Source organism: Hyla sarda, chromosome 12, assembly GCF_029499605.1.
Source record: "Hyla sarda isolate aHylSar1 chromosome 12, aHylSar1.hap1, whole genome shotgun sequence".
NCBI lineage: Eukaryota > Metazoa > Chordata > Amphibia > Anura > Hylidae > Hyla > Hyla sarda.
Window position 1 is genome coordinate 76,785,698 of NC_079200.1, and position 26,464 is coordinate 76,812,161.

A 26,464-nucleotide genomic window follows, 5' to 3' on the forward strand; every position below is an offset into this window, starting at 1 on the left:
CAATGTAAAGTATAGGACAGTGATCTTCAACCTGCGGACCTCCAGATGTTGCAAAACTACAACTCCCAGCATGCCCGGACAGCCATTGGTATAGGAGGTAATGCTCACGTGTCCCTGCCGCTCCGGACCCATCACCGCTCGTCACCACTGCCCTGGATTTCGCCCTCCATCGCTGTTGCCGCGTCCCCGGGGTGTCCCCGTCGCTCCGGAACGTCTCTGCTGCCCGGGATCCTCGCTATCCGTCGCCGCCATCACGTCGCTACGTACGCCGCTCCTATTGGAAGACGGGACGGCGTGGGCGACAACGTGATGACGACGAAGGAGCGCACTGGCCATGCAGGGGATCCTGGCATGGAGCAGTCATTCGCCGATTGGACACAGAGGAGGCAGGTAAGGTACCTCCTGGTGTCCTGTAAGCTGTTCGGGATGCCGCGATTTCACCGCAGCGGTCCCGAACAGCCCGACTGAGCAGCAGGGTTAGTTTCACTTTCACTTCAGATGCGGTGGTTAGCTTTGATCGCCACGTCTGAAGGGTTAATACAGGGTATCACCGCGATCGGTGATGTCCTGTATAAGCCGCGGGTCCTGGCCGTTGATGGCCGCAGGAACTGCCGCGATATGACAGGGTTTTAATGTGTATTTGCCGTATAAGACACACCAACTCCCAACTAATTTTGTATTATATTGGTAAAAGCTTGGTACAAAGAGAAATATTCTACAGCAAGAAAATCATTTTAATTTTGGGTTTTACATCTACAAATACTACAAACTACAAAATACCTACAGAATATAATTAAACATCTTTAATATATAAAGAGAACTTCTACAGTTAAAAACCTACAAAGTATATTCAAAATAGACTATAAAATATCATACAGGTTCAACAAAGTATTTCGATATTGAAATTAATAGATTAAATGTTTGACAAAATTTATATATATTGTATATATATTTTATATATATATATATATATATATATATATACGGTATACATATCTATCTCTCTCTCTCTCTCTATATTATATATATATATATATATATATATAGTTTATACCGTATATATACTCACGTATAAGCCGACCCGAATATAAGCTGAGGCCCCTAATTTCACCCCAAAAACCCAGGAAAACCTACTGACTTGAGTATAAGCCTAGGTTGGGAAATACATCATTACCCCCCCCCCCCACCCCATCATCATTCCCCCCGGTCATCATCCCACCCTCCTCTGTCATCATCCCGACTCCCACTGCCATCATCCAGACCCCCCCCCCCCTCATCGCTTCTGTCATCATCCATACCCCCCTCATCCCCCCATCATACAGATCCCCCTTGCCCCCATCATTATCCAGACCCCCCTCATACCCCCCTGTCATCATCCATGATGATCCATGATTTTTTATTTTTTCCATCACTCGAGCATAAGCCGAGGGGGACATTTTCGGCACGAAAAATGGTGCTGAAAAACTCGGCTTATACTCGAGTATATACGGTATTTGTTCATTAATTTCATGTTTTTTATATTTATAGTTTCTTCCTGCAACCAATACCGTACTATCAGTAGAATACGCAGGATCCGAAGCCTTTGGCCTTGACTTGACATTTACTGAAGCCAAGCATCAATATACATGTTTCACAGACTCAATGCTGATGGTTTTCCTGACACCGCCGAGCTGTGGAAGACACATTTCAAAAAAGTTTCTGGCTCAGAGAAAGTTTTTGTTTGGATTAAGGGCAGTTCCACCAGGAGCCAAAACCTTCTCCAGACATAACCTTAGTCAACTGCTTTCTTTCGGCATATTATGCAATTTCTTCTGGAATCTTAAAACCTTCATTTTCTTAAACAACAAAGTGGTCACTGCCCTGAAATATAAGAAATTCTTTGGTGGGAAATAACTGACTACAAAAACATAAGAAATCCATGAGATTTACAAGATGACAAATAGATTTTTTTTTATTACGTATACATTTCTGAACTGACCAATGTATACAGGAAATATAGGGGATTTTATTGTTTTATGAGAAATTATTTTATCAGGAAAGCGTAGGTAAACTACATGTCAAGGATTTTCAAAATTGGTGTACTCATCAGGCTATTAAAGGGGTACTTCAGTGGAAAACATTTTTTTTTTTTAATCAACTGGTGCCAGAAAGTTAAACAGATTAGTAAATTACTTCTATTAAAAAAATCTTAATTCTTGCAGTATTTAGCTGCTGTATGCTCCAGGGGAAGTTGTGTAGTTCTTTTCTGTCAGTGCTCTCTGCTGACACCTCTGTCTTTGTCAGGAACTGTTCAGAGTAGGAGCAAATCCCCATAGCAAACCTCTTCTGCTCTGGACAGTTCCTGACATGGACAGAGATGTCAGCAGAGAGCACTGTGGTCAGACAGAAAAGAAATTCAAAAAGAAAAGAACTTCCTCTGGAGCATACAGCAAATGATAGGTACTGGAAGGATTAAGATTTTTAATAGTAATTTATAAATCTGTTTAACTTTCTGGCACCAGTTGATTTAAAAAAAAAATTCCACCGGAGTACCCCTTTAAGGTGTCATATGTATTAATGTTTTCTCAAACTCTATACTGAGTCCTCATTGGCAGGACATGGGCTTGTAGTCTCATGTCCGCACATTTGACTAACCAGCAGGTGCTAAGACCGCTCTGAAATGCATTGTGTCATAGACAGTAATGCATTTCCTTGCAAACTCCGCAGAAAGAATAGACTTTACTATTCTTTCTGTGGGTGCAGAATTAGAATTTCTGTGGCAGAAACATCTGGCAGGGAAATTCTGCTGTGTGAACAGTGCAGCAGAATACCATTGAAACCAATGGGACTCTGCTGCTGCAGAATGTCTGTGCGGAATATTCATGCAGAATTCAGCACTGACTTCACATATTCACATGGTGGAATGTCTGCATGAAAAATTTCTGTGCAGACATATCACCGATATCGGTGTTCTGCCAGTGCTTGGACCACTTGGTCTGTCTCATAGATGCCAATGCATTTCTGTGTGTCTATTCTTTTTGCAGAGGCCGGAATTAGAATTTCCGTGACAGAAACTTCTTGAGCAGAAATTCTGCCATTTGCACAGTGCAGCAGAATCAGGGGCGTACCTAGAGCATTTGGCACCCGGGGCGGACCCTTTGTTTGGCATCCCCCCACCCGCACCCCCGCACCCCCGCTTAATTACACCCCCTCCCTCCCCCCCCTTTATTTACACCCTCCCTCCCCCCCCCCCTTTATTTACCCCCTCCTCCCCCCCCCCTTAATTAAAACCCCTCCCAGGAGCGGACTGACAACACTCAGGGCCCACGGACCAAAAAAAAGCAAGGGCCCCTACTAGGCTCTGCAGCTCGTCAATCTTCTGCCACGCCCCTATTCCACCCAAATCCCATACACAATAAACTAAAATTTATATATATAAGAAACACTTTAACATAATTAAATTTCCATGACCAATAATACTGGTATACAAGGAGTAAATATATACCACCACACAATAACTGGATAATACCGCCATAATGTATTGAATAAAACCACTATACACAGACCAGTATACTATAAAGGATCTTTATACAATATAAGTGATTATATACAGGACCATATGGCGGTAGATATCAGCTGTACACAGGATCTGTATACCATATAAGTGATTACAGTTACATTTTGGGACTCACAATTACGTCTTTTCTGATCAGCGACATCCTCTTTCCTTTTCTTCTCCGTCCGGATAAGACCGCCATGTGGATCTCTTAACATCGGCAGGAAAAACATGTCAGACTCTGCATTTTTTCAGTGCCCTTTCCTCCTGTACAATCTTTCCATCTATAGGCCCACAAACTGTAATAATGCCCTCCTTGGTGTCCTGCACAGTAAAAGGGCAGGTAGGTAGGTAGCCAGGTAAATAGGTAACTAGGTAGGTAGATCAGGAAGCCAGATATGTAGGTAGGTGACAAGTTAGGTAGGTAGGGGGGCTAGCTAGGTAGTTAGGCAGCCATGTATGAAGGCCAGGTATGTACATAGTTAGGTAGCTGGGTATGTAGGTAAGTAGTTAGGCATCCAGGTATAAAGTTAGGTAGCCCCCCTTCCCTGTAGGTATAGGCAGCAGAGTTAAACCCCCTTCCCAATAGGTATAGGAACAGAGTTAACCCCCCTTTCCCCGTAGGTATAGGCAGAGTTAAAAAAAAAACCTCCCCCTGTTTCCCATAGGTATAAGCAGGTACACCCCCCCCTCTTTCCCATAGATATATGCAGATACACTCCCCCTTTCCCATAGGTATATGTAGAGTAACCCCCCCTCCCCATCCTCATAGGTATATGTAGAGTAACCCCCCGTCCCCTTCCCCATAGGTATATGTAGAGTAACCTCCCTCCCCTTCCCCATAGATATATGTAGAGTAACCCCCCCTCCCCCATAGGTATATGTAGAATAACCCCCCCTCTCCCCTTCCCCATAGGTATATGTAGAGTAACCCCCCCTCTCCCCTTCCCCATAGGTATATGTAGAGAGTAACCCCCCCCCTCCCCTTCCCCATAGGTATATGTAGAGAGTAACCCCCCCCCCCTCCCCTTCCCCATAGGTATATGTAGAGAGTAACCCCCCCCCTCCCCTTCCCCATAGGTATATGTAGAGAGTAACCCCCCCCCCCTCCCCTTCCCCATAGGTATATGTAGAGAGTAACCCCCCCTCCCCTTCCCCATAGGTATATGCAGAGAGTAACCCCCCCTCCCCTTCCCCATAGGTATATGTAGAGAGTAACCCCCCCTCCCCTTCCCCATAGGTATATGTAGAGAGTAACCCCCCCTCCCCTTCCCATAGGTATATATGTAGAGTAACACCCCCCCCTCCCCCATAGGTATATGTAGAGTAACCGCCCGCCCGCCCCCCCCCCCCCCCTTCCCTATAGGTATAGGCAGAGTTGAGAAAAAAAATAAAAAAAGGATGCTCACCTGATATCTCACACAGCGATCTCCTCAGGGCCTGCGTCTTCACCCCTCCACAGTACAGGCGCCGATGAGTGACGTCACCGGCGCCTGTACTGCGTGCTGCGTGGGGGCGGAGGTCACGTCTCCTCTGTGGAGCTGCAGATGCGGCTCACACAGAGGGGACACCTTCTCCTGTATGTGCGTGTATCGCGCATACAGGAGAATGTTGCGCTGTCTGATGGGGATCCGGGGCAAGTGTCCCGGATACTCAGTAGTGGTGGCGGGTCAGTCCGCCCCTGGCACCCCCCTTGTGAGCGGCACCCGGGGCTGCCCCCCCCCCCTTAGTATGCCACTGAGCAGAATCCCATTAAAATCAATGGGACTCTGCTGCAATTGGACTCTGCTGCAGCAGAATGTCCATGCAAAATTCCTCTGTGGAAATTCCGCCATGTGAACATAGCCTAAGAAGGACTGTGAAGAACACAATTACTTCTGCCAAAAGTGCATCCCCAGCTGTGCCTCATCAAAAATTGTAGACGAATCACAATTTGGCAACCTCTATTCTAAAAGCAATCCCACAAGTAGACATACTGCTGTATGTCTACACTGACTGACCGCACTGCTGTGTGGTGCCGGGGTGTTGCAATGGTGTAGCAGGGTCTGTTGGTATTAACCCTGTGGGGTAAGGTGTTATTAACCCCTGATTAGTTGTGACGCCAGGATGTGGTTTTTTCGGTATAAGGCCCTGCTGACAACCAACCCAGAAACAGCAGGCAATAAAGGAATGTCCACAGCAGGAATTGTGAAAACAACTGGAAATTTTAATTGGAATTCTTATTAAACAGTCTTTACAGTTATGCAGTTTCTCTTAGAGGCAACCGGGATGCAGGATACCTCACAGGCTTGCTAGGACGTGGAGTATTTAGATGATTTATGCAGGCCACTGTGCTTCTTATAATATTCTTGAGTTGAGTAGTAGTCACTAGAATTGTAGATTGAGCTTGATAACTCACGTTTTGAAGTGGCTGCAGGTTGTTTAGGCTTTGGCCTAGATGAGATGAATTTAGTAGGTGCAGAGATTGTGCTTGCTTTGTAGCCAGTAACTAAGAGAGAAGAGAGCTAACTGAGAGACTACAGCCCCTTATATACTAAGGGGGCTGGACCAAAGCCTATTGGTTGCAAAGCCTGTGGTTTCTGTTCCTCTGGGTAGTGACACATGAGAGTGGTTCACATGACTAACCTCTATACATTTGTACAACTTTATGTATAATGAACAATATGTACACAACACATTTACAATGCATTAACAGAAGGTGAGCAAGGGGTGAGCCCCGCAGGAGAGCCCTATGGACTGCAGGGACTATTCCGGAGGGGAACTAGAGATGGTACAGGACCATGTCCTGTACCGGGACACCACAAACCCCCTTAGTTAACAAAAGTCATCCCCGAGTATGTCCCCTTAGGGAGAGAAACAAAATGGCCATAGGGCCGGATGCAGTCCTGAAGCATTAATCCAAATGTCCCAGTTCAGGCTGGAGATAACAAAAATGATGAAAAAAATATATAGAGTCTCTGTGCATTTAAATAATGTCCATTCATGCTCTGGAACTTATTTACGAACAGGATGGAATAAATTTTTTTTTTCTTTTGGTGAGTTACTGATGATGTTATTAGTCAGTATAACAATGATACTATATTACGTTACAATACCTTTTTCTACATACCTTTCTACAGGTATGCTTGTTTTCTTTTACTATGATGCATCTCTAACAACTAGGCATACAATATGACTAGCTTGATCCTAGCTATAACATCCGTCTATAGCTGAAACTTTATTGACATATGATATTTGACTGACATGTAGATATTTGACTATGCCTAGGAAATATTTTTACTTTTTTTTTTTATTGACACTTTACATGAAGTATGTATAATGACTGTAATGCTTCTACATACTGTAATGAATCTCACTGTTACCTTTTTATTGACATGTATTTGATATAATACCATATTATTTCCCTTGTTATACACTGGCTGCGGATTGGGTTGCCTGAGGCTTTCTGCCCAATGCCTTAGCTATTAGGGTCTATTGGTACTACACACTTACCCCTAGAACTCTGGATCTCGATAACAATTTAACTTATTGTTACCTATTTGTAAACGTGTATTTTTTAGTTAGCTACAGGAATACCTTCTGGCCTCAAAAGCATCCTGAACACGTAGAGATAAGAAAGAACATATTAGTACATGACATTTGTGCATAACAGTGGTATGGACTGGTAATAAACAAGTTACAGTCCCTAAGACTCATTTTCTTGTTTGCTTGAGAGATATATTCATATAGCTATCTTTTCTGATGAGTATATTTTATAAGTTATGTGTACTGGACTTTGTGAATGTACACTATTTGGATTGGTATGAACTGAATTGTGTGTACACTGAATTTTATGAATATATGTGAAGTCAGTCTTGATATCGAATTAATTAGGGTGGAGTGAAGGGTGGCGCTAGTGAAGGGTGGCGTTTCTTGTTACTCCCAGAGGAGCTGGGAGAGCACCTTTAGGAAAACACTATAACACCTATAAGGGAAAAAAAAAAATGATTTACTTCCGTACAGGAATGTTGTACTTCTGTACAGTAAAACCATTTACATTTTTTACATTTTATGTAACCATAAATTTTTTATTTGCTTGAAATACAACAGTTACATGCTAGCAGCACAACACTTGAGATATCCAGGTTACATGTACCTGCTGTGGGGTGCAACATTTTGTGCACAAAAATATATTACTATTATAACATTTACATTACATACAATACGGTCATGTAAGGCTTGACAGTCCACCTACATTATGGAGTCCTGAATGAAAACACGGCTATGCCGGGCACAAACATACTAGAAGACAAGGAGTCTCTCGGCCAGGGGCCGGGCACAAACTTATGAAGGTGGTTACGTTGCAAACAGGAGAACTTTGTGGCATAGTCCTGCCAGGCACTTTATCTTGAATTTGTTGCAGAACTGAAGAAAACCTGTAACAATAAGAGGGTAGTCGTGTACCACACAGTCAGTGATGAGCATGACACTTTAGAAATAGAATTTTCTTGCCTCCCAACCTCGCCTATCAGCGTGCTTCCTACTTTGCGACATATCGAGGAGCATGAGGTTGGGCTTCCCTCATGGGGTTTACAGTAGTGTCCCAAGCAACATGTTTGAGCTGGGACTGTGTTATTCATGGATTCCCACTGACCACATACATTAATGGCAGCCGCTGAGGCCACTGGTACAACAGTTGGTGCCGTCTGGTTCGGCCTCACCTCCTTAGGGGTAGTAGGCTGCGGCACATCAGTCGGTGCCTGCTGATTAGGCCACACCTCAGGCTCCGGAGTAGGCCTAGGCACATTGGGTGGTGCCCGTTGGTAAGGCCTCACCTCCTCAGATGGAGTAGGCCTGGGCATATTCTCTGTTAAAGATGATACTGATGTGGATCTTTTCATGAACTCAGGCACCATGATGGGTGCTTCATACATGAACACAGGCTGTGTCAGGCAACCTCATCGGCCGGATTCCATGGGAATCTGAGTCCCAGTTGTCCGATGGGAAGTATGTGAAGGGTATCTGAGTTGGATGTTTGGGCCTAGTTATGGCTGCAGCCCATTCACCCCGCAGACTCTTGACTGGGGTGTACTCTACTATCTCCCCTCGCTCTAGGGAGTGATATCTTATAGGCAAGTAGTCCCACTGAATGTCCCTTCTGTTGACTAATATGGTCCCTAAATGCCGGCAGTCCTGGAGGGTACCAGATCCTCGTGCTTTATCAAATTTAATGACTGTGGCGGGTCGGCGCTCTAAGGGTGGCTCACCCTCTCTAGGATAGTCCAGCATGCGTATATATATATATATATATATAGATAGATAGATAGATAGAGAGAGAGAGCTTCCAGCTTTTTAGTGTCCCTCTGTTGCTCTACATGGACTTCATAAGGGAGGGGTTTCGGCCCATATCTCTCTTTATGCTGGGCCCTTAGCTTTTCATTGATGCCGGTAATTTCAGCCTCCCTGCGGGCCCTTTCTGCCTCAGTTGTGGGGACCGGTGGATGGGACTTCCCCGGCTGGGGAAGGACGTGGTCCCACATGTACTGTATGAGTGCAGGCTCGTCGGCGAACATCCACTGTGGAAGGGGGGGTGACCGTGGGCGTGCGCTAAGGGGTGCAGACTTCTGTACGAGGGGTTCCCTTGTCAGGGCTGGAGGAGGATAAAGGAGTAGGAAAAGCGGCTTCGGCCAGTGTACTTACATCCGACTCCTTGGTTGCGATCTCCGCCCAGGATCCCCAGGATCTGTGGTGAGGGGACAATCTCACCAGCGATGCAGGTCTTGATGTCTGCGGTGATTCCCCTCTCGGGGTGGCTAGCCACTCGTCATCATCTGGAAGCAGGGGCAGGTTGCAGGCCTCCTCGGCCCCAAGGGACAACTGCTGCAAGCTGTCAGCTAGATCTTGGAAAAATTGCGCTGCTCCCGCAGCAACTTTCCGCTGCTCCGGAGCCATCTTGCTGCTCTCCTCACATGTTCCGGTGGGCTCAGCCATCTCCGTACACCTAGCTGCCATCTCTGGACTGTAGAGGTCTGGCTGCGTGGGTTCGTTTATATGAGGCTTCAACAAAATGTCCGCCAGCCGGAAGGACGTCATCGGTGCAGCTCTGACTTCCTGTCCCCTGGCAAACACAAGCAGAAGATAACAGTTCCACTTTGGCAAAGGAACAGCTACATGATGTCCCCACCCAGGGGCGGGACGCAGACCACCGCGGGACATTTTGGCGTGCTTCTCGGGTTCTTCCTTAACCCTTTCAGGTACTTTCTGCTGCGAAGCACGTAGCATGGCTTCGTTCCTGATTTTTCACATGGCCACAATACAATATTCTTCACTCCCCCCCCCCTTACTTTTTCTTGTGCCCCGGCAAAGCACAATTTCAGCAACAATGTCCTGTACACTTTTGGGCGCGATTACTGGACAGTATTCTATACACATTCCTGCATAGGGGGAGGACTATGGCACTTGTAACAACGGTGTACACCTGTTTTTTGTTGCGGATGATCAGGGTAGCTGAGATATTAAAGGCACACACCCGTATCCTGTTCGTAGGATGCCAAAAGCTATGTGGTGCTGGGGTGTTTCAATGGTGTAGCAGTGTCTGGTGGTATTAACCCTGTGGGGTAAGGTGTTATTAACCCCTGATAAGTCATGACACCAGGATGTGGTTGTTTCGGTATAAGGCCCTGCCGACAATCAACTCAGAAACGGCAGGCAATAAAGGAATGTCCACAGCAGGAATTGTGAAAACAACTGGAACTTTTACTTGGAATTCTTATTAAACAGTCTTTACAAATATGCAGTTTCTCTTAGAGGCAACCGGGATGCAGGATACCTCACAGGCTTGCTGGGACTTGTAGTATTGAGATGATTTAAGGCCACTGTGCTACTAATATTATTCTTGAGTTGAGTAGTAGTCACTAGTATTGTAGATTAAGCTTGATAACTCACGTTTTGAAGTGGCTGCAGGTTCTATAGGCTTTGGCCTAGATGAGATGAATTTAGTAGATGCAGAGATCTTGAATCCAGGAATCAAGAGATAGTTTAGAGACTACAGCCCCTTATATACTAGGGGGGCTGGACAAAAGGCCATTGGTTGCAAAGCCTGTGGTTCCTGTGCCCATGGCACTCTGGGTAGTGTCACATGACAGTGGTTGACATGACTAACCTCTATACATTTGTACAACTTTATGTATAATGAACAATATGTACACAACACATTTACAATGCATTAACAGAAGGTGAGCAAGGGGTGAGCCCCACAGGAGAGCCCTATGGACTGCAGGGACTCTTCCGGAGGGGACCTAGAGATGGTACAGCACATGGTCACCACAGCTGTATGTCTACACTCACTGACCACACTGCTGTATGTCTACACTGACTGACCGCACTGCTGTATGTCTACACTCACTGACCACACTGCTGTATGTCTACACTGACTGACCGCACTGCTGTATGTCTAAACTCACTGACCACACTGCTGTATGTCTGCACTAACTGACCACACTGCTGTATATTTCAACTCACTGACCACATTGCTGTATGTCTGCACTCACTGACCACACTGCTGTATGATTGCACTCACTGACCACATTGCTGTATGTCTGCACTCACTGACCACACTGCTGTGTGTCTGCACTCACTGACCACACTGCTGTATGTCTGCACTGACTGACCACATTGCTGTATGTCTGCACTCACTGACCACACTGCTGTGTGTCTGCACTCACTGACCACACTGCTGTATGTCTTCACTGACTGACCACATTGCTGTATGTCTGCACTGACTGACCACATTGCTGTATGTCTGCACTGACTGACCACATTGCTGTATATCTGCACTGACTGACCACATTGCTGTATGTCTGCACTGACTGACCACATTGCTGTATGTCTGCACTGACTGACCACACTGCTGTATGTCTGCACTGACTGACCACATTGCTGTATGTCTGAACTGACTGACCACACTGCTGTATGTCTACACTCACTGATCACACTGCTGTATGTTTTCACTCAATGGTGTTTGGTGGCAGTCACTGACTGCACTGCTGTATGGTGGTACTCACTGACTGCACTGCTGTGTGGCTGCGCTCACTAACTGTACTACTATATAGCTGCACTCTCTGACTACACTGCTGTGTGACTGCACTCACTAACTGACCACACTGCTGTATGTCTGCATTCACTAACTGCACTGTTGTGTGACTGCACTCACTGACTACACTGCTGTATGTCTGCACTCACTAACTGCACTGCTGTATGTCTGCACTCACTGACTGCACTGCTGTATGTCTGCACTCACTGACTGCTGTATGTCGGCACTCACTGACTGCACTGCTGTATGGCTGCACTGACTGATTACACTGCTGTATGTCTACACTGACTGACCACACTGCTGTATGTCTGCACTCACTGACCACACTGCTTTATGTCTACACTGACTGACCACACTGCTGTATATTTGCACTCACTGACCACACTGCTGTATGTCTACACTGACTGACCACACTGCTGTATGTCTGCACTCACTGACCACACTGCTGTATTTCTGCACTCACTGACCACACTGCTGTATGTCTGCACTCACTGACCACACTGCTGTATGTCTGCACTCACTGACCACACTGTGGCTGCACTCACTAACTGCACTACTATATAGCTGCACTCTCTGACTACACTGCTGTGTGACTGCACTCACTAACTGACCACACTGCTGTATGTCTGCATTCACTAACTGCACTGTTGTGTGACTGCACTCACTGACTGCACTGCTGTATGTCTGCACTCACTGTGCTCACTGTACTGCTGTGTGGGCCGCAGTTACTGCACTGCTGTATGGCAGCACTCACTGCACTGCTGTATGGCTGCACTCACTGCACTGCTGTATGGCTGCAATCATGCACTGCACTGCTGTGTGGGCCACAATCAGCAAACATGTCTTCTTTATGGTTAAAGAGAATCTGACAGCTATTTTACCAGCACTAAACCCAATATATTGGTTTATAGTTCAGGTGAATAGCTGTAAGAAGATAGGTAACTTCTGTTTTTAGGTTACGTATGTCCTAAGTACTACCAGTTACAATTGCATTGCCATTGCGCTCCAGCACTCAATGGGGATGGGAAGCCGCCTCCCCCAGCTCCCCTGCCTCATCAATATTCTGCCCCTGGACCGCCCCTATTCTTGATGTGAAAGCCTGTGGGGGGATCATAAATGAGCAATCTTCTCCTTGCTTCAGGCTGGGGGTGGTATATTGATGAGGCAGGTGAGCTGGGCAAGCCAGCTCATCGCCTCCATTGTGCGCTGGAGCGCAATGGCAATGCACTTGTAACGGGCAGAACATAGGACATACCTAACCTAATAAAGTATGTTACACTTATTTTTACAATTATTCACCCGCACTATAACCCAGTTTACTGGGTTTAGTGTAGGCGAAATAGCTGTCAGATTCTCTTTGTGTACTCCGACCCTGCTCAAGTAGATCTCACAATGTTAAAGTTGGTCATTTTACAGCTAGTTATCATGGCCTGCACCTGGGGCAAATTGACTTTACTCTTTATGTAACTGGGGGGACTTCACTGTGGCCGGCAGCACTGCGAGCCCACGCGCCTATGGGCCAAATGTTGGGCAGGCCTGCTTAAGATGGATTTTTTTGTATGACTGAGATGGGTTAAAAATAGAGAGGCTGCAGGCAGTAAAGATACAAAACTTCATAAACTCGCATGCACTGCTCACTCCTTGTAATAATAGATAATATAATACCTTTATAAATTTATATATGAGTTAAATAACCTTACCCTTTGTCACCTTGTTCATTAATATCTATTGTATGAGAATTTCTTACAGTTTCCTAATACTGCAGCGAGCACACAAGAAGGAAGCAGCAGAAACAGTCAGTAAAGTAAAGAGTACCCGAGGGCTATGGGGTTTAGCAATGATCATTTCCTATATCTGCATATACCATGTAGAGGTATGTCAGATAAAGGAAATTAAAGGGGTATTCCAGGAAAATTTTTTTTTTTTTAATATCAACTGGCTCCAGAAAGTTAAACAGATTTGTAAATTACTTCTATTAAAAAATCTTAATCCTTTCAATAATTATTAGCTGCTGAAGTTGAGTTGTTGTTTTCTGTCTGGCAACAGTGCTCTCTGCTGACATCTCTGCTTGTCTCGGGAACTGCACAGAATAGAAGAGGTTTGCTATGGGGATTTGCTTCTAAACTGGGCGGTTCCCGAGACACGTGTCATCAGAGAGCACTTAGACAGAAAAGAACAGCTCAACTTCATCAGCTCATAAGTACTGAAAGGATTAAAGGGTACCTCTCATCAAATAAACTTTTGATATATTTTAGATTAATGAATGTTGAATAACTTTCCAATAGCATGTTAATGGAAAAATATGCTTCTTTCTATTGTATTTTTCCCGATCAGTCCTGTCAGCAAGCATTTCAGACTCATGCTGGAGTCCTAAACACTCAGAGCTGCCAGCCTGCTTTGTTCACAGCCAAACAGGCTGTGAACAAAGCAGGCTGGCAGCTCTGAGTGTTCTCCTTTGTGAACAAAGCTGACTGGCAGCTCGTAGTGTTTAGGACTCCAGCATGAGTCTGAAATGCTTGCTGCCAGGACTGGTAGGGAGACCCCTAGTGGCCATTTCTTCAAAGTGGAAAATTTAATAGAAAGAAGCATATTTTTTAATAACATGCAATTGTAAAATTATTCTGCATACATTAATCTATAATATATCAAAAGTTTTTTTGATGAGAGGTACCCTTTAAGAATTTTTAATAGAAGCAATTTACAAATTTGTTTAACTTTCTGGAGCCAGTTGATATATATATATATATATATATATATATATATATATATATGTTTTTTTTCCTGGATTAACCCTTTAATCAATAATAGTAACCAATCATACAACACAAAATAACAAACCACCAAAATGTGACAATCCACCGACATCGGCAGCTCACCTTACTACAGAAGAAGATGAAAATGAAGCCATCACTTAATACAGCAGAAGTTTCCCAGTGTTCTGCAGAGGATGAACTCTCTGGCCTTCCTCTTGATTGAATTGTCTTTCCTCCCACCAGCAAAGCCTGAAAAGCTTGAGTCATAGGCCAGAAGTCTGTGTGTTTGTTTATTGGCACTTTATCCATCACTGAAGGTTACACGGCTCAGTCTTCATCTGCAACTCATACAAAAGGCGCACTCTGTAAACCATGAAGTCACTCACGCATTTCACAAACTATTTCCATTTTTTGTCAACCGCAAAACGAAAAACAAGCAAAAACAAAAGCTTCCAAATAATCTAATAAAATCAAAACAGATGAATGTTCCTCAGCTCAGAAAGTTCAGCATAAATCTGGGTATTAGTCACTTTATGTAGGATGAGTACATTTCCAAAACCTTAAGTAGCACGAGAGCTCCTCCAACCTCAGAAATGTAATATACAAATGAGTAAGACAATGGCGCACCCACCTGACCCCGAGTGCTATCAGATGGGAATAACTTCTTACATAATGAGGATGACCCTTCACCTTGTCTCTTTATAAACCACATACAGAGTTCATCTCCTGGAGGTGACAGAGTTCATCTCCTAGAGATAAAATTCTTGCAAGAGAGCTGAGTACCGCAGGGATCACACAGGCCAAGCACACAAAACAATCAGCTAAAAGCGAAACACAAACTGTAGCCTAGTACGTCACAGTGTTAGATAGGGCATTTTACCTGAACAATATACATACACACACATATATATATATATATATATATATATATATATATATATATATATGTATATACACTGCTCAAAAAAATAAAGGGAACACTTAAACAACACAATGTAACTCCAAGTCAATGACACTTCTGTGAAATCACACTGTCCACTCAGGAAGCAACACTGATTGCCAATCAATTTTACATGCTGTTGTGCAAATGGAACAGACAACAGGTGGAAATTATAGGCAATTAGCAAGACACCGCCAATAAAGGAGTGGTTCTGTAGGTGGTGACCACAGACCACTTCTTTGTTCCTATGCTTCCTGGCTGATGTGTTGGTCACTTTTGAATGCTGGCAGTGCTTTCACTCTAGTGGTGGCATGAGACGGAGTCTACAAACCACACAAGTGGCTCAGGTTGTGCAACTCATCCAGGATGGCACATCAATGCGAGCTGTGGTAAGAAGGTTTTCTGTGTCTGTCAGCGTAGTGTCCTGAGCATGGAGGTGCTAGCAGGAGACAGGCCAGTACATCAGGAGACGTGGAGGAGGTCGTAGGAGGGCAAGAACCCAGCAGCAGGACCGCTACCTCCGCCTTCAGCAAGGAGGAGCACTGCACAACTGGTGCCAGAAAGTTAAACCGATTTGTAAATCACTTCTATAAAAAAATCTTAATCCTTCCAGTACTTTTTAGGGGCTGTATACTAAAGAGAAATCCATAAAATAAATGCATTTCCTCTGATGTCCCGACCACAGTGCTCTCTGCTGACCTCTGCTGTCCATTTTAGGAACTGTCCAGAGCAGCATATGTTTGCTATGGGGATTTTCTCCTGCTCTGGACAGTTCCTAAAATGGACAGCAGAGGTCAGTAGAGAGCACTGTGGTCAGGATATCACAGGAAATGCATTTATTTTTTTGATTTCTCTTTAGTATATAGCCCCTAAAAAGTACTGGAAGGATTAAGATTTTTCAATAGAAGTGATTTACAAATCTGTTTAACTTTCTGGCACCAGTTAATTAAAAAAAAAAGTTTTCCATGGGAATACCCTTTAAACAGTGATCTCCTGCTTCTGTATGTCTGCTGGCCACATCATTCACCCCCCTTCTTCCCTGACCCCCCTGTGCCAAAGATACTGTACAATTTTTTGATTTATATACATATATATATATATATATATATATATATATATGTATATATATACATATACACGAGTAAGGCCTCCCGTGTGAGAGAAACTCAGTGCTTATGAGTGTAGCGTGGTCCGCGCCAGTCCATGCATTCAGGTGGCAAGAGGGTGAGCTGGCTAACACCTGCTATATATATATATGTAATTGTTTGCCCAATTTTTTTTTTTTTTGCATTTTTGCATTTTTTATAATATTTACAAATTTTCTTTCATTTAATATTTTTAATTCTTATAGTTGATGGTTTTGTGCATTTTTGAAACACGTGTCTGTTTGTTGGTGGGGCTAACAGTGCTGCAGACCCAAACACAAATCCTGCTACTCAATATGGCGTCTCTCATTTTGACCACATAATTATAATTCCATGCATTTGATTCTAGATTATACTTACTTTGTGAATTTTCCCCCATGAAACCACATGCAACTATTTTTCTTTTTTTTTATCTCTATTTTATTATTTTTTCTATTATTTAGTATTTTGTATATTATTTCTTCTTTTCTTTGTTACTGTTATGAATAACGTTTGGAAAAAATAAATAAACAATTATATAAAAAAAAAAATATGGCGTCTCTTACCATGGTACATGAGATCTCGCCACTGGCACAGAGGACACTTGGATGCATCTAGGCTCACCCGGGGATGAAGAGAATGTCAGACCTGCAGTTAAAGGGGTATTCCAGGCAAAATCTTTTATATATATATATATATATATATATATATATATCAACTGGCTCCGGAAAGTTAAACAAATTTGTAAATGACTTCTATTAAAAAATCTTAATCCTTCCAATAGTTATTAGCTTCTGAAGTTTTCTGTCTAACTGCTCAATGATGATGTCACATCCCGGGAGCTGTGCATGATGGGAGAATATCCCCATAGGAACTGCACAGCTCCTGGGACGTGAGTCATCAGAGAGCAGTTAGACAGAAAACAACAACTTAACTTCAGAAGCTAATAACTATTGGAAGGATTAAGATTTTTTAATAGAAGTAATTTACAAATCTGTTTATCTTTCCGAAGCCAGTTGATATATAAAAAAAAGTTTTGGCCTGGAATACCCCTTTAAGACTTATTGCTACAGTTGTACCATATGTTACATTATGTCAAATATTTTCAATTTTATAAGATATGAAAAGTGTGAGAAGTTGTACTGTGCATCAACTCTAACCATGGCTGCAATATCTGGACTCAGAGTTATCAGTGTGTATTATGTGATGTTACATAGGATTGCAGGTAAGGTACATTATCTAAACACAGCATTATTACTTTGTGTTATCTGTGGGGTTACATAGGACTGCAGAGAACCTCTATTAAATTATCTAAACACAGCATTATTACTTTGTGTTATCTGTGGGGTTACATAGGACTGCAGAGAACCTCTATTAAATTATGTAAACACAGCATTATTACTTTGTGTTGTGTGTGAGATTACATAGGACTGCAGATAATTTCTACCATATTATCTTTACTGAAAAAGTTATCAGTCTGTTTTATCTGTAGTGTTACATAGGACTGCAGGTAATATCCACTACATTTTCTGTAGTCAGGGAGTAAACACTGTTATATTTTAGTTGTTACACAGAACTGCAAGTAACACAGACTACATTATCTGTATTCAGAGTTATCACTGTATATCATCTGTGGTATTATAGGAGACTGGTAACATCTACTACAATCTCCGAGCTCAGAGAGTTGTTATTGTGTTTTCTCAGTTGTGTTGCATAGGACTGCAGGTAACATCTGCTACAATCTCCGAGCTCAGAGAGTTGTTATTGTGTTTTCTCAGTTGTGTTACATAGGACTGCAGGTAACATCTGTTACAATCTCCGTGCTCAGAGAGTTGTTATTGTGTTTTCTCAGTTGTGTTACATAGGACTGCAGGTAACATCTGCTACAATCTCCATGCTCAGAGAGTTATTATTGTATTTTTTCAGTTGTGTTACATAGGACTGCAGGTAACATCTACTACAATCTCCGTGCTCAGAGAGTTATTGTGTTTTCTCAGTTGTGTTACATAGGACTGCAGGTTACATCTGCTACAATCTCCATGCTCAGAGAGTTATTATTGTGTTTTCTCAGTTGTGTTACATAGGACTGCAGGTTACATCTGCTACAATCTCCATGCTCAGAGAGTTATTATTGTATTTTTTCAGTTGTGTTACATAGGACTGCAGGTAACATCTACTACAATCTCCGTGCTCAGAGAGTTATTATTGTGTTTTCTCAGTTGTGTTACATAGGACTGCAGGTTACATCTGCTATAATCTCCGTGCTCAGAGAGTTATTATTGTATTTTTTCAGTTGTGTTACATAGGACTGCAGGTAACATCTACTACAATCTCTGTGCTCAGAGAGTAATTATTGTATTCATAGTTGTGTTTCATAGGACTGCAGGTAACATCTACTACAATCTCTGTGTTCAGAGAGTAATTATTGTCTTTTCTCAGTTGTGTTACATAGGACTGCAGGTAACATCTGCTACAATCACTGTATTCAGAGAGGTATCACTATGTGTTATCTATGGTGTTGCATAGGACTGCAGGTAACATCTACTACATATCTGTGTTCACAGAGTGGTCACTGTGTGTTGTCTGTAGTGTTACATGGGACTGCAGAGAACACTTACTACATTATCTGTGTTCACAGAGTGGTCACTGTGTTTTGTCTGTAGTGTTACATAGGACTGCAGGTAACACCTACTATATTATCTGTGTTCATAGAGTGGTCACTGTGTGTTGTCTGTAGTGTTACATAGGACTGCAGGTAACACCTACATTATCTGTGTTCACAGAGTGGTCACTGTGTGTTGTCTGTAGTGTTACATAGGACTGCAGGTAACACCTACTATATTATCTGTGTTCATAGAGTGGTCACTGTGTGTTGTCTGTAGTGTTACATAGGACTGCAGGTAACACCTACTACATTATCTGTGGTCACTGTGTGTCATCTGTGGTGTTACATAGGACTGCAGATAACACCTACATTATCTGTGTTCACAGAGTGGTCACTGTGTGTTCTCTGTAGTGTTACATAGGACTGCGGGCAGGTAACACCTACATTATCTGTGTTCACAGAGTGGTCACTGTGTGTTCTCTGTAGTGTTACATAGGACTGCGGGCAGGTAACACCTACATTATCTGTGTTCACAGAGTGGTCACTGTGTGTTGTCTGTAGTGTTACATAGGACTGCAGGCAGGTAACACCTACATTATCTGTGTTCACAGAGTGGTCACTGTGTGTTCTCTGTAGTGTTACATAGGACTGCAGGCAGGTAACACCCACTACATTATCTGTGGTCACTGTGTGTTGTCTGTAGTGTTACATAGGACTGCAGGCAGGTAACACCTACTACATTATCTGTGGTCTCTGTGTCATCTGTGGCGTTACATAGGACTAAATCCAATCTGTTGATGAATGAACGATGCAGCTCAGAACAGTTGAATGACCAGCTGGGCTCTGCTACATCTACATCACTGGCACACACACTGTGGACGTCTATGGGTTAATCTCCTGTGTGCAGGTGAGTGCGGGCACGTTACACGTATGACACATGTCAGCTTTTCACTATTGTCACATTAACAAAGCAGCAGCACAAGAAATAAAGTGAACTTCTCAGGGCTGTGAGGGCGGAGCCTGGGAGTGTTGACCAATCAGGAGAGAGCCCCTGGCGAACGCCTTGATCCTGGGACTTGGCTACAGCATGGATCACTCCTGCCAGGAAAACAGCCCTTTAATGAATCAAAGTACTAGAACACCTTGTGACGCTGCCAGCACTCCTATTGGCTGGGGCTTGTATACAGACAGCTATCCCTGACACTCCAGCTGTATATATATATATACCATAGCACAATGCAGCCTCATTCATCTACTCCATCAAAAGCTGCCACAACTAGCCACCCCCTGCTCAATGGCTGCAAGAGTCAAAATGTGGATGATGATGAAGGCCAGGGGCATCAGTGTCCACCACAGCATCCCTAGCCCCGCTGTGACCTGTGACCCCATCACCCCAACACCCCCACCCTGCTGCCCGCACTCCCTGTCTGCACTGCCTGGTCCCACCAACTGGCCCATCCTGGGGAGCCTGGTGGACATTCTGAGGAAAGGAGGACTGAAGAGGCAACACCAAGCGCTGGTAAATACTCAATGTGACAAGGTGTAATATCCTAGAACAGTGGTCTTCAACCTGCGGACCTCCAGATGTTGCAAAACTACAACTCCCATTAGAGCGTATTAGAGCGTAATAGAGAATATACATGTGTGATAGATACAACGTAATCATACAATGCAATATCATAGGATGTGATGAATATAATGCTTTGTAGTAATGTAATATTCCTGGCAGGTAAATAATTTTATGATGTGATCGTATATAATGCACTTATATGGTTACATTATGTTATATTGTTACAATACCTTAATGTTATATGATAAACTACATTCTCTTATTCTAAATGACATTGTATTGATCAATATCATTTCACATCATGTTATTTTATAATGTATTATATTGTCATGTTGCATTATATATATATATATATATATATATAGTAGACATTATATATATATATATATATATATATATATATATATATAGTGATATAGTGACAATATATTATAGTACTGTTGTATTACATATATATGGTTGTATATATATATTTTGTCTAGTTGTATTTTCCTTCTGTTATTCAATATAGCAATATAGTGTGTATATATATATATATATATATATATATATATATATATATGTGTATATATATATATATATATATATATATATATATATATATATATTATACTGCTATATTGAATAACAGAAGGAAAATGCAACTAGACAAAACAGGGGGGGGGGGGGGGTAAAAGGAAAAAAAAGAACCTAAAACCATGTGCAGAACCAGATCCATACATACTTACCCCTTTACCTACTTTAGAGGTAGGTATCAGAGATGAGCGAACCTACAGTAAATTCGATTCGTCACGAACTTCTCGGCCCGGCAGTTGATGACTTTTCCTGCATAAACTAGTTCAGCTTTCAGGTGCTCTGGTGGGCTGGAAAGGTGGATACATTCCTAGGAAAGAGTCTCCTAGGACTGTATCTACCTTTTTCAGCCCACCGGAGCCCCTGAAAGCTGAAATATTTTATGCAGGATAAGTCATCAACTGCCGAGCCGAGAAGTTTGTGACGAATCGAATTTACTGTAAGTTCGCTCATCTCTAGTAGGTATGTATGTCTTCTTTTTCCTGTGACAATAAAGAGATAAAAAAAAGCAATGAATAGAAATGAGATGATGGGGAAAATGTAAAGATTATGAAAATAAAGAAAGTAAAGACATCACTCCCCCTGTATATTGTGTCTTGTGGGGTGTTTACCCCTGTTTATCCCTGAGGCTTGCTGCATCTTATATACTGTGTCTTGTATAATGATATTATTACTTTGTCTTGTATAGTGACATCATTACTGTGTCTTGTATAATGACATCATCACTGTGTCTTGTATAATGACATATATACTGTGTCTTGTATAATGCCATCATCACTGTGTCTTGTATAATGACATCATCACTGTGTCTTGTATAATGACATCATCACTGTGTCTTGTATAATGACATAATTACTGTGTCTTGTATAATGACATCATCACTGTGTCTTGTATAATGACATATATACTGTGTCTTGTATAATGACATCATAACTGTGTCTTGTATAATGACATCATAATTGTGTCCTGTATAATGATATCATCACTGTGTCTTGTATAATGCCATCATCACTGTGTCTTGTATAATGCCATCATCACTGTGTCTTGTATAATGACATCATCACTGTGTCTTGTATAATGACATCATTACTGTGTCTTGTATAATGACATAATTACTGTGTCTTGTATAATGCCATCATCACTGTGTCTTGTATAATGACATCATAACTGTGTCTTGTATAATGCCATCATCACTGTGTCTTGTATAATGACATATATACTGTGTCTTGTATAATGACATCATCACTGTGTCTTGTATAATGACATCATAACTGTGTCCTGTATAATGATATCATCACTGTGTCTTGTATAATGCCATCATCACTGTGTCTTGTATAATGCCATCATCACTGTGTCTTGTATAATGACATCATCACTGTGTCTTGTATAATGACATCATTACTGTGTCTTGTATAATGACATAATTACTGTGTCTTGTATAATGCCATTATCACTGTGTCTTGTATAATGACATCATAACTGTGTCTTGTATAATGACATCATTACTGTGTCTTGTATAATGACATCATCACTGTGTCTTGTATAATGACATCATAACTGTGTCTTGTATAATGCCATCATCACTGTGTCTTGTATAATGACATATATACTGTGTCTTGTATAATGACATCATCACTGTGTCTTGTATAATGACATCATCACTGTGTCTTGTATAATGACATCATTACTGTGTCTTGTATAATGACATAATCACTGTGTCTTGTATAATGACATCATAACTGTGTCTTGTATAATGACATATATACTGTGTCTTGTATAATGACATCATCACTGTGTCTTGTATAATGACATCATTACTGTGTCTTGTATAATGACATAATTACTGTGTCTTGTATAATGACATCATTACTGTGTCTTGTATAATGACATCATTACTGTGTCTTGTATAATGACATCATCACTGTGTCTTGTTTAATGACATCATCACTGTGTCTTGTATAATTACATCATTACTGTGTCTCGTATAATTACATCATCACTGTGTCTTGTATAATGACATCATTACTGTGTCTTGTATAATTACATATATACTGTGTCTTGTATAATTACATCATCACTGTGTCTTGTATAATGACATCATCAGTGTGTCTTGTATAATGACATCATCAGTGTGTCTTGTATAATTACATCATCACTGTGTCTTGTATAATGACATCATTACTGTGTCTTGTATAATGCCATCATCACTGTGTCTTGTATAATGACATCATCACTGTGTCTTGTATAATGACATCATCACTGTGTCTTGTATAATGACATCATAACTGTGTCTTGTATAATGACATCATCACTGTGTCTTGTATAATGACATCATCACTGTGTCTTGTATAATTACATATATACTGTGTCTTGTATAATGACATCATCACTGTGTCTTGTATAATTACATATATACTGTGTCTTGTATAATTACATCATCACTGTGTCTTGTATAATGACATCATCACTGTGTCTTGTATAATTACATATATACTGTGTCTTGTATAATGACATCATCACTGTGTCTTGTATAATTACATATATACTGTGTCTTGTATAATGACATCATCACTGTGTCTTGTATAATGACATCATCACTGTGTCTTGTATAATTACATATATACTGTGTCTTGTATAATGACATCATCACTGTGTCTTGTATAATGACATCATCACTGTGTCTTGTATAATGACATCACTGTGTCTTGTATAATGATATAATTACTTTGTCTTGTATAATGACATCATCACTGTGTCTTGTATAATGACATCATTACTGCTCTTGTCCCTCTAGGCCGGGTACCACAAGCAGTTTGGGAAGATTTTTCGCATGAAGCTTGGCTCTTTTGACTCGGTACACATCGGAGCCCCCTGCCTGCTGGAAGCTCTCTACAGGGAAGAAAGTAACTACCCCAAGAGGCTGGAGATCAAACCATGGAAGGCTTACAGAGACTACCGAGATGAGGCCTATGGGCTCCTCATATTGTAAGTCTATGTGGTGAGCCCACCTGCTCCTATTTATAGAGTTCTCCTTTAAGAGGTTACATTGGGCATTATAGAGCAACAGAAACATGTAAGATTACAGTGTTATAAGCAAGAGAGTGCAAGGGTCCAGAAAACTCAGATCTAGGCTGCTGTAGGCTGCAGGGATCTATGTAGAGTCACCTCACGGGATATTCCTTCTATCCTTCATGTTCTCACTCACGTCCCTCAGTTCGCACTTTTAACTTCTAAACTTTCCCCTTCTTGTCTCACAAGCAATAAAGCTGAATCACCAACCCTAAAAACCTCTGCAACTTTGTAAACTATATTGTTGTTCCTCCATTTTTAAGATCTCTGTTTACTGTCACTGAATGGGAACTGTTCACATCCAAAAAACAACAGCACATTCATGGTATATGCTGTATACACTTAGAACTGGACCAAACCTAGTCACTATAAGGGAGATTTATCAAAACCTTTGTAGAAAAAGAGTGGGGCAGTTGCCCATAGCAACCACTCAGATTGCTTCTTTCATTTTTAAAGAGGCCTGTGAAAAATGAAAGAAGCGATCTGATTGGTTGCTATGGGCAACTGCACCACTTTTCCTCTACACAGGTTTTGATAAATCTCCCCCTAGTAGACTACATTCAGCCCATTGAACTATACAGATCCAGCACAGGTACATCACAGAATACACTGGAAAACCATTCTGCCAATATAATGACATATACCAGGAAAGCAGTGTCATTTTAAATATGAACATAGCATTAAAGGAGTACTGCAGATAGGGGATAAGTGTTTGATCGTGGGGGGTCCGACCGCTGGGACCCCTGTGATCTCCCGTACGGGGACCCGCCACTGCCGCGGCTCTGTGCGACTAATGCTCCTGTCTTTGACCTCACTGAGGTCAACAGCACGCCGCCTCCATTCAGCTCTATGGGAGAGGCACGAACGCTGCACCTCCGCCTCTCCCATAGAGATACATGGAAGAGGCGTGTCGGCCGGGGGGTCCCAGCGTTTGGACCCCCGGTCAGACACTTATTCCCTAGTGTCTATCGCTGCAGTACTCCTGTAAGCTGAAAACCGGTACAAACCTAATACTCCTCACAGTACACACACTTTGTGAGCTAAACACAGCAGCATAAATGTCTTTCATGTCCTAAAATCCTTAACTAAACTTAAACATTGTAGCAAACATTCAGCTGTGTGAGTAGGAAAAGGTTCTCAGCAAGCAGAGATCTTGAAAACATGGAAAATGAAACCCCATGATTTATGTGATGTTCTGGGTCAGTGGAAAGCTGGGTGGCAGCCCCTATGACCTCTGTGCTCATCAGTCTCCTAGAAGCAGTATCCAGCAGTGTCTGCAGTCTACAGGACCTCGCCCTGGGTTTCTGGCAGGGGCGTAGCTATAGAGGTAGCAGTCACATCGGGTCCTGGTGCCTAGGGGGGCCCCAAAGTACAACTGCTCCATAAGAGACCAGTATTATATTTGGCCTATGGGGCTCTGTTGCAGATTTTGTATCAGGACCCAAAAGCTACAAGCTACGCCTCTGGTTTCTGGCATGCATGTTTTCACACCCCATGGCCAGCAAGATGGTCCCATCTGCCGCACTCCACAATTCCACCTTGTAGAGAAGTAAATCTGTCACAAGGAGATGAGTCTGGATAAACCGCAGGGAGACGATGATGCAGATTTTTCCACTTGAAGATGAATATAAATACGGAGGGGACAGGAAAACCAAAATCCAGTTCAACGCAGACAGAGAAGAACAGTGCAGCGAGGTGATGGCGCAGACGTAATATTATTACAACTCATAAATCAGGGGACGTCTGTATTTGTAGAATCATTAGTGGATTATTTCTGGAGCTAAACCCATCAGCAGAACAAATATTATTCCTGTCTTGTTTGTTACAATGTATCAGCCGGGAGCCCACATGGGGTCGTCTAGACTGGAGACAGTAGTAACTTCTTTAGCAGTGAGGTTATAAACAAGAATAGTTCCCATTCACTGACAGCAGACAGAGATCTTGATAATTGTCTGACTGTAGTGATTGATGAGAATAGTTTGCAGGTTAAACAGACACATTGAATTATAAAAGGGGTGTCTCTGTGTTGTTGGGGTCTCAGTGTAACTCTGCATTTCCTTTCCATGTAGAGAAGGTAAAGACTGGCAGAGAGTCCGCAGCGCCTTCCAGCAGAAATTGATGAAGCCGACAGAAGTTGGGAAACTAGACACCAAAATCAATGAGGTAAGAGATCGTGAATTCAGTGACCCCCATCCCCCTAGGAAATCCCAAAAACAATCTAGGC

The 26,464-nt window shown here is 42.4% G+C and overlaps 2 protein-coding genes and 1 long non-coding RNA gene across 7 annotated transcripts in view; 1 reads left to right on the forward strand and 2 right to left on the reverse strand.

Moving 5' to 3' along the window:
• PFDN4 (prefoldin subunit 4) overlaps nt 1-14,683 on the reverse strand; it is a 65,620-nt gene extending 50,937 nt beyond the window's left edge. For both annotated transcript variants that reach the window (XM_056548682.1, XM_056548683.1), the window contains exon 1: nt 14,483-14,683. In XM_056548682.1, coding sequence (XP_056404657.1) covers nt 14,483-14,668 — 186 coding nt within the window. In that variant the 5' untranslated portion in view covers nt 14,669-14,683. The remainder of the gene's footprint in view (nt 1-14,482) is intronic.
• Nucleotides 1-26,464, forward strand: part of LOC130296766 (1,25-dihydroxyvitamin D(3) 24-hydroxylase, mitochondrial) — a 70,450-nt gene that overhangs the window by 27,926 nt on the left and 16,060 nt on the right. For 2 of the 4 annotated variants that reach the window (XM_056548679.1, XM_056548680.1), the window contains 2 exons: nt 23,966-24,156; nt 26,310-26,403. In XM_056548679.1, the coding sequence (XP_056404654.1) occupies nt 24,002-24,156; nt 26,310-26,403 (249 nt within the window). In that variant the 5' untranslated portion in view covers nt 23,966-24,001. Of the gene's footprint in view, nt 1-20,142; nt 20,548-23,965; nt 24,157-26,309; nt 26,404-26,464 lie in introns of those variants that run through there. The other 2 variants (XM_056548678.1, XM_056548681.1) reach the window with 2 other exon arrangements.
• LOC130296769 (uncharacterized) lies at nt 1,491-9,485 on the reverse strand. Its single transcript, XR_008849282.1, has 3 exons — nt 9,215-9,485; nt 7,818-7,950; nt 1,491-1,860 (listed from the first exon to the last, which is right to left on the reverse strand). It is a non-coding gene; the product is annotated as an uncharacterized LOC130296769 (long non-coding RNA).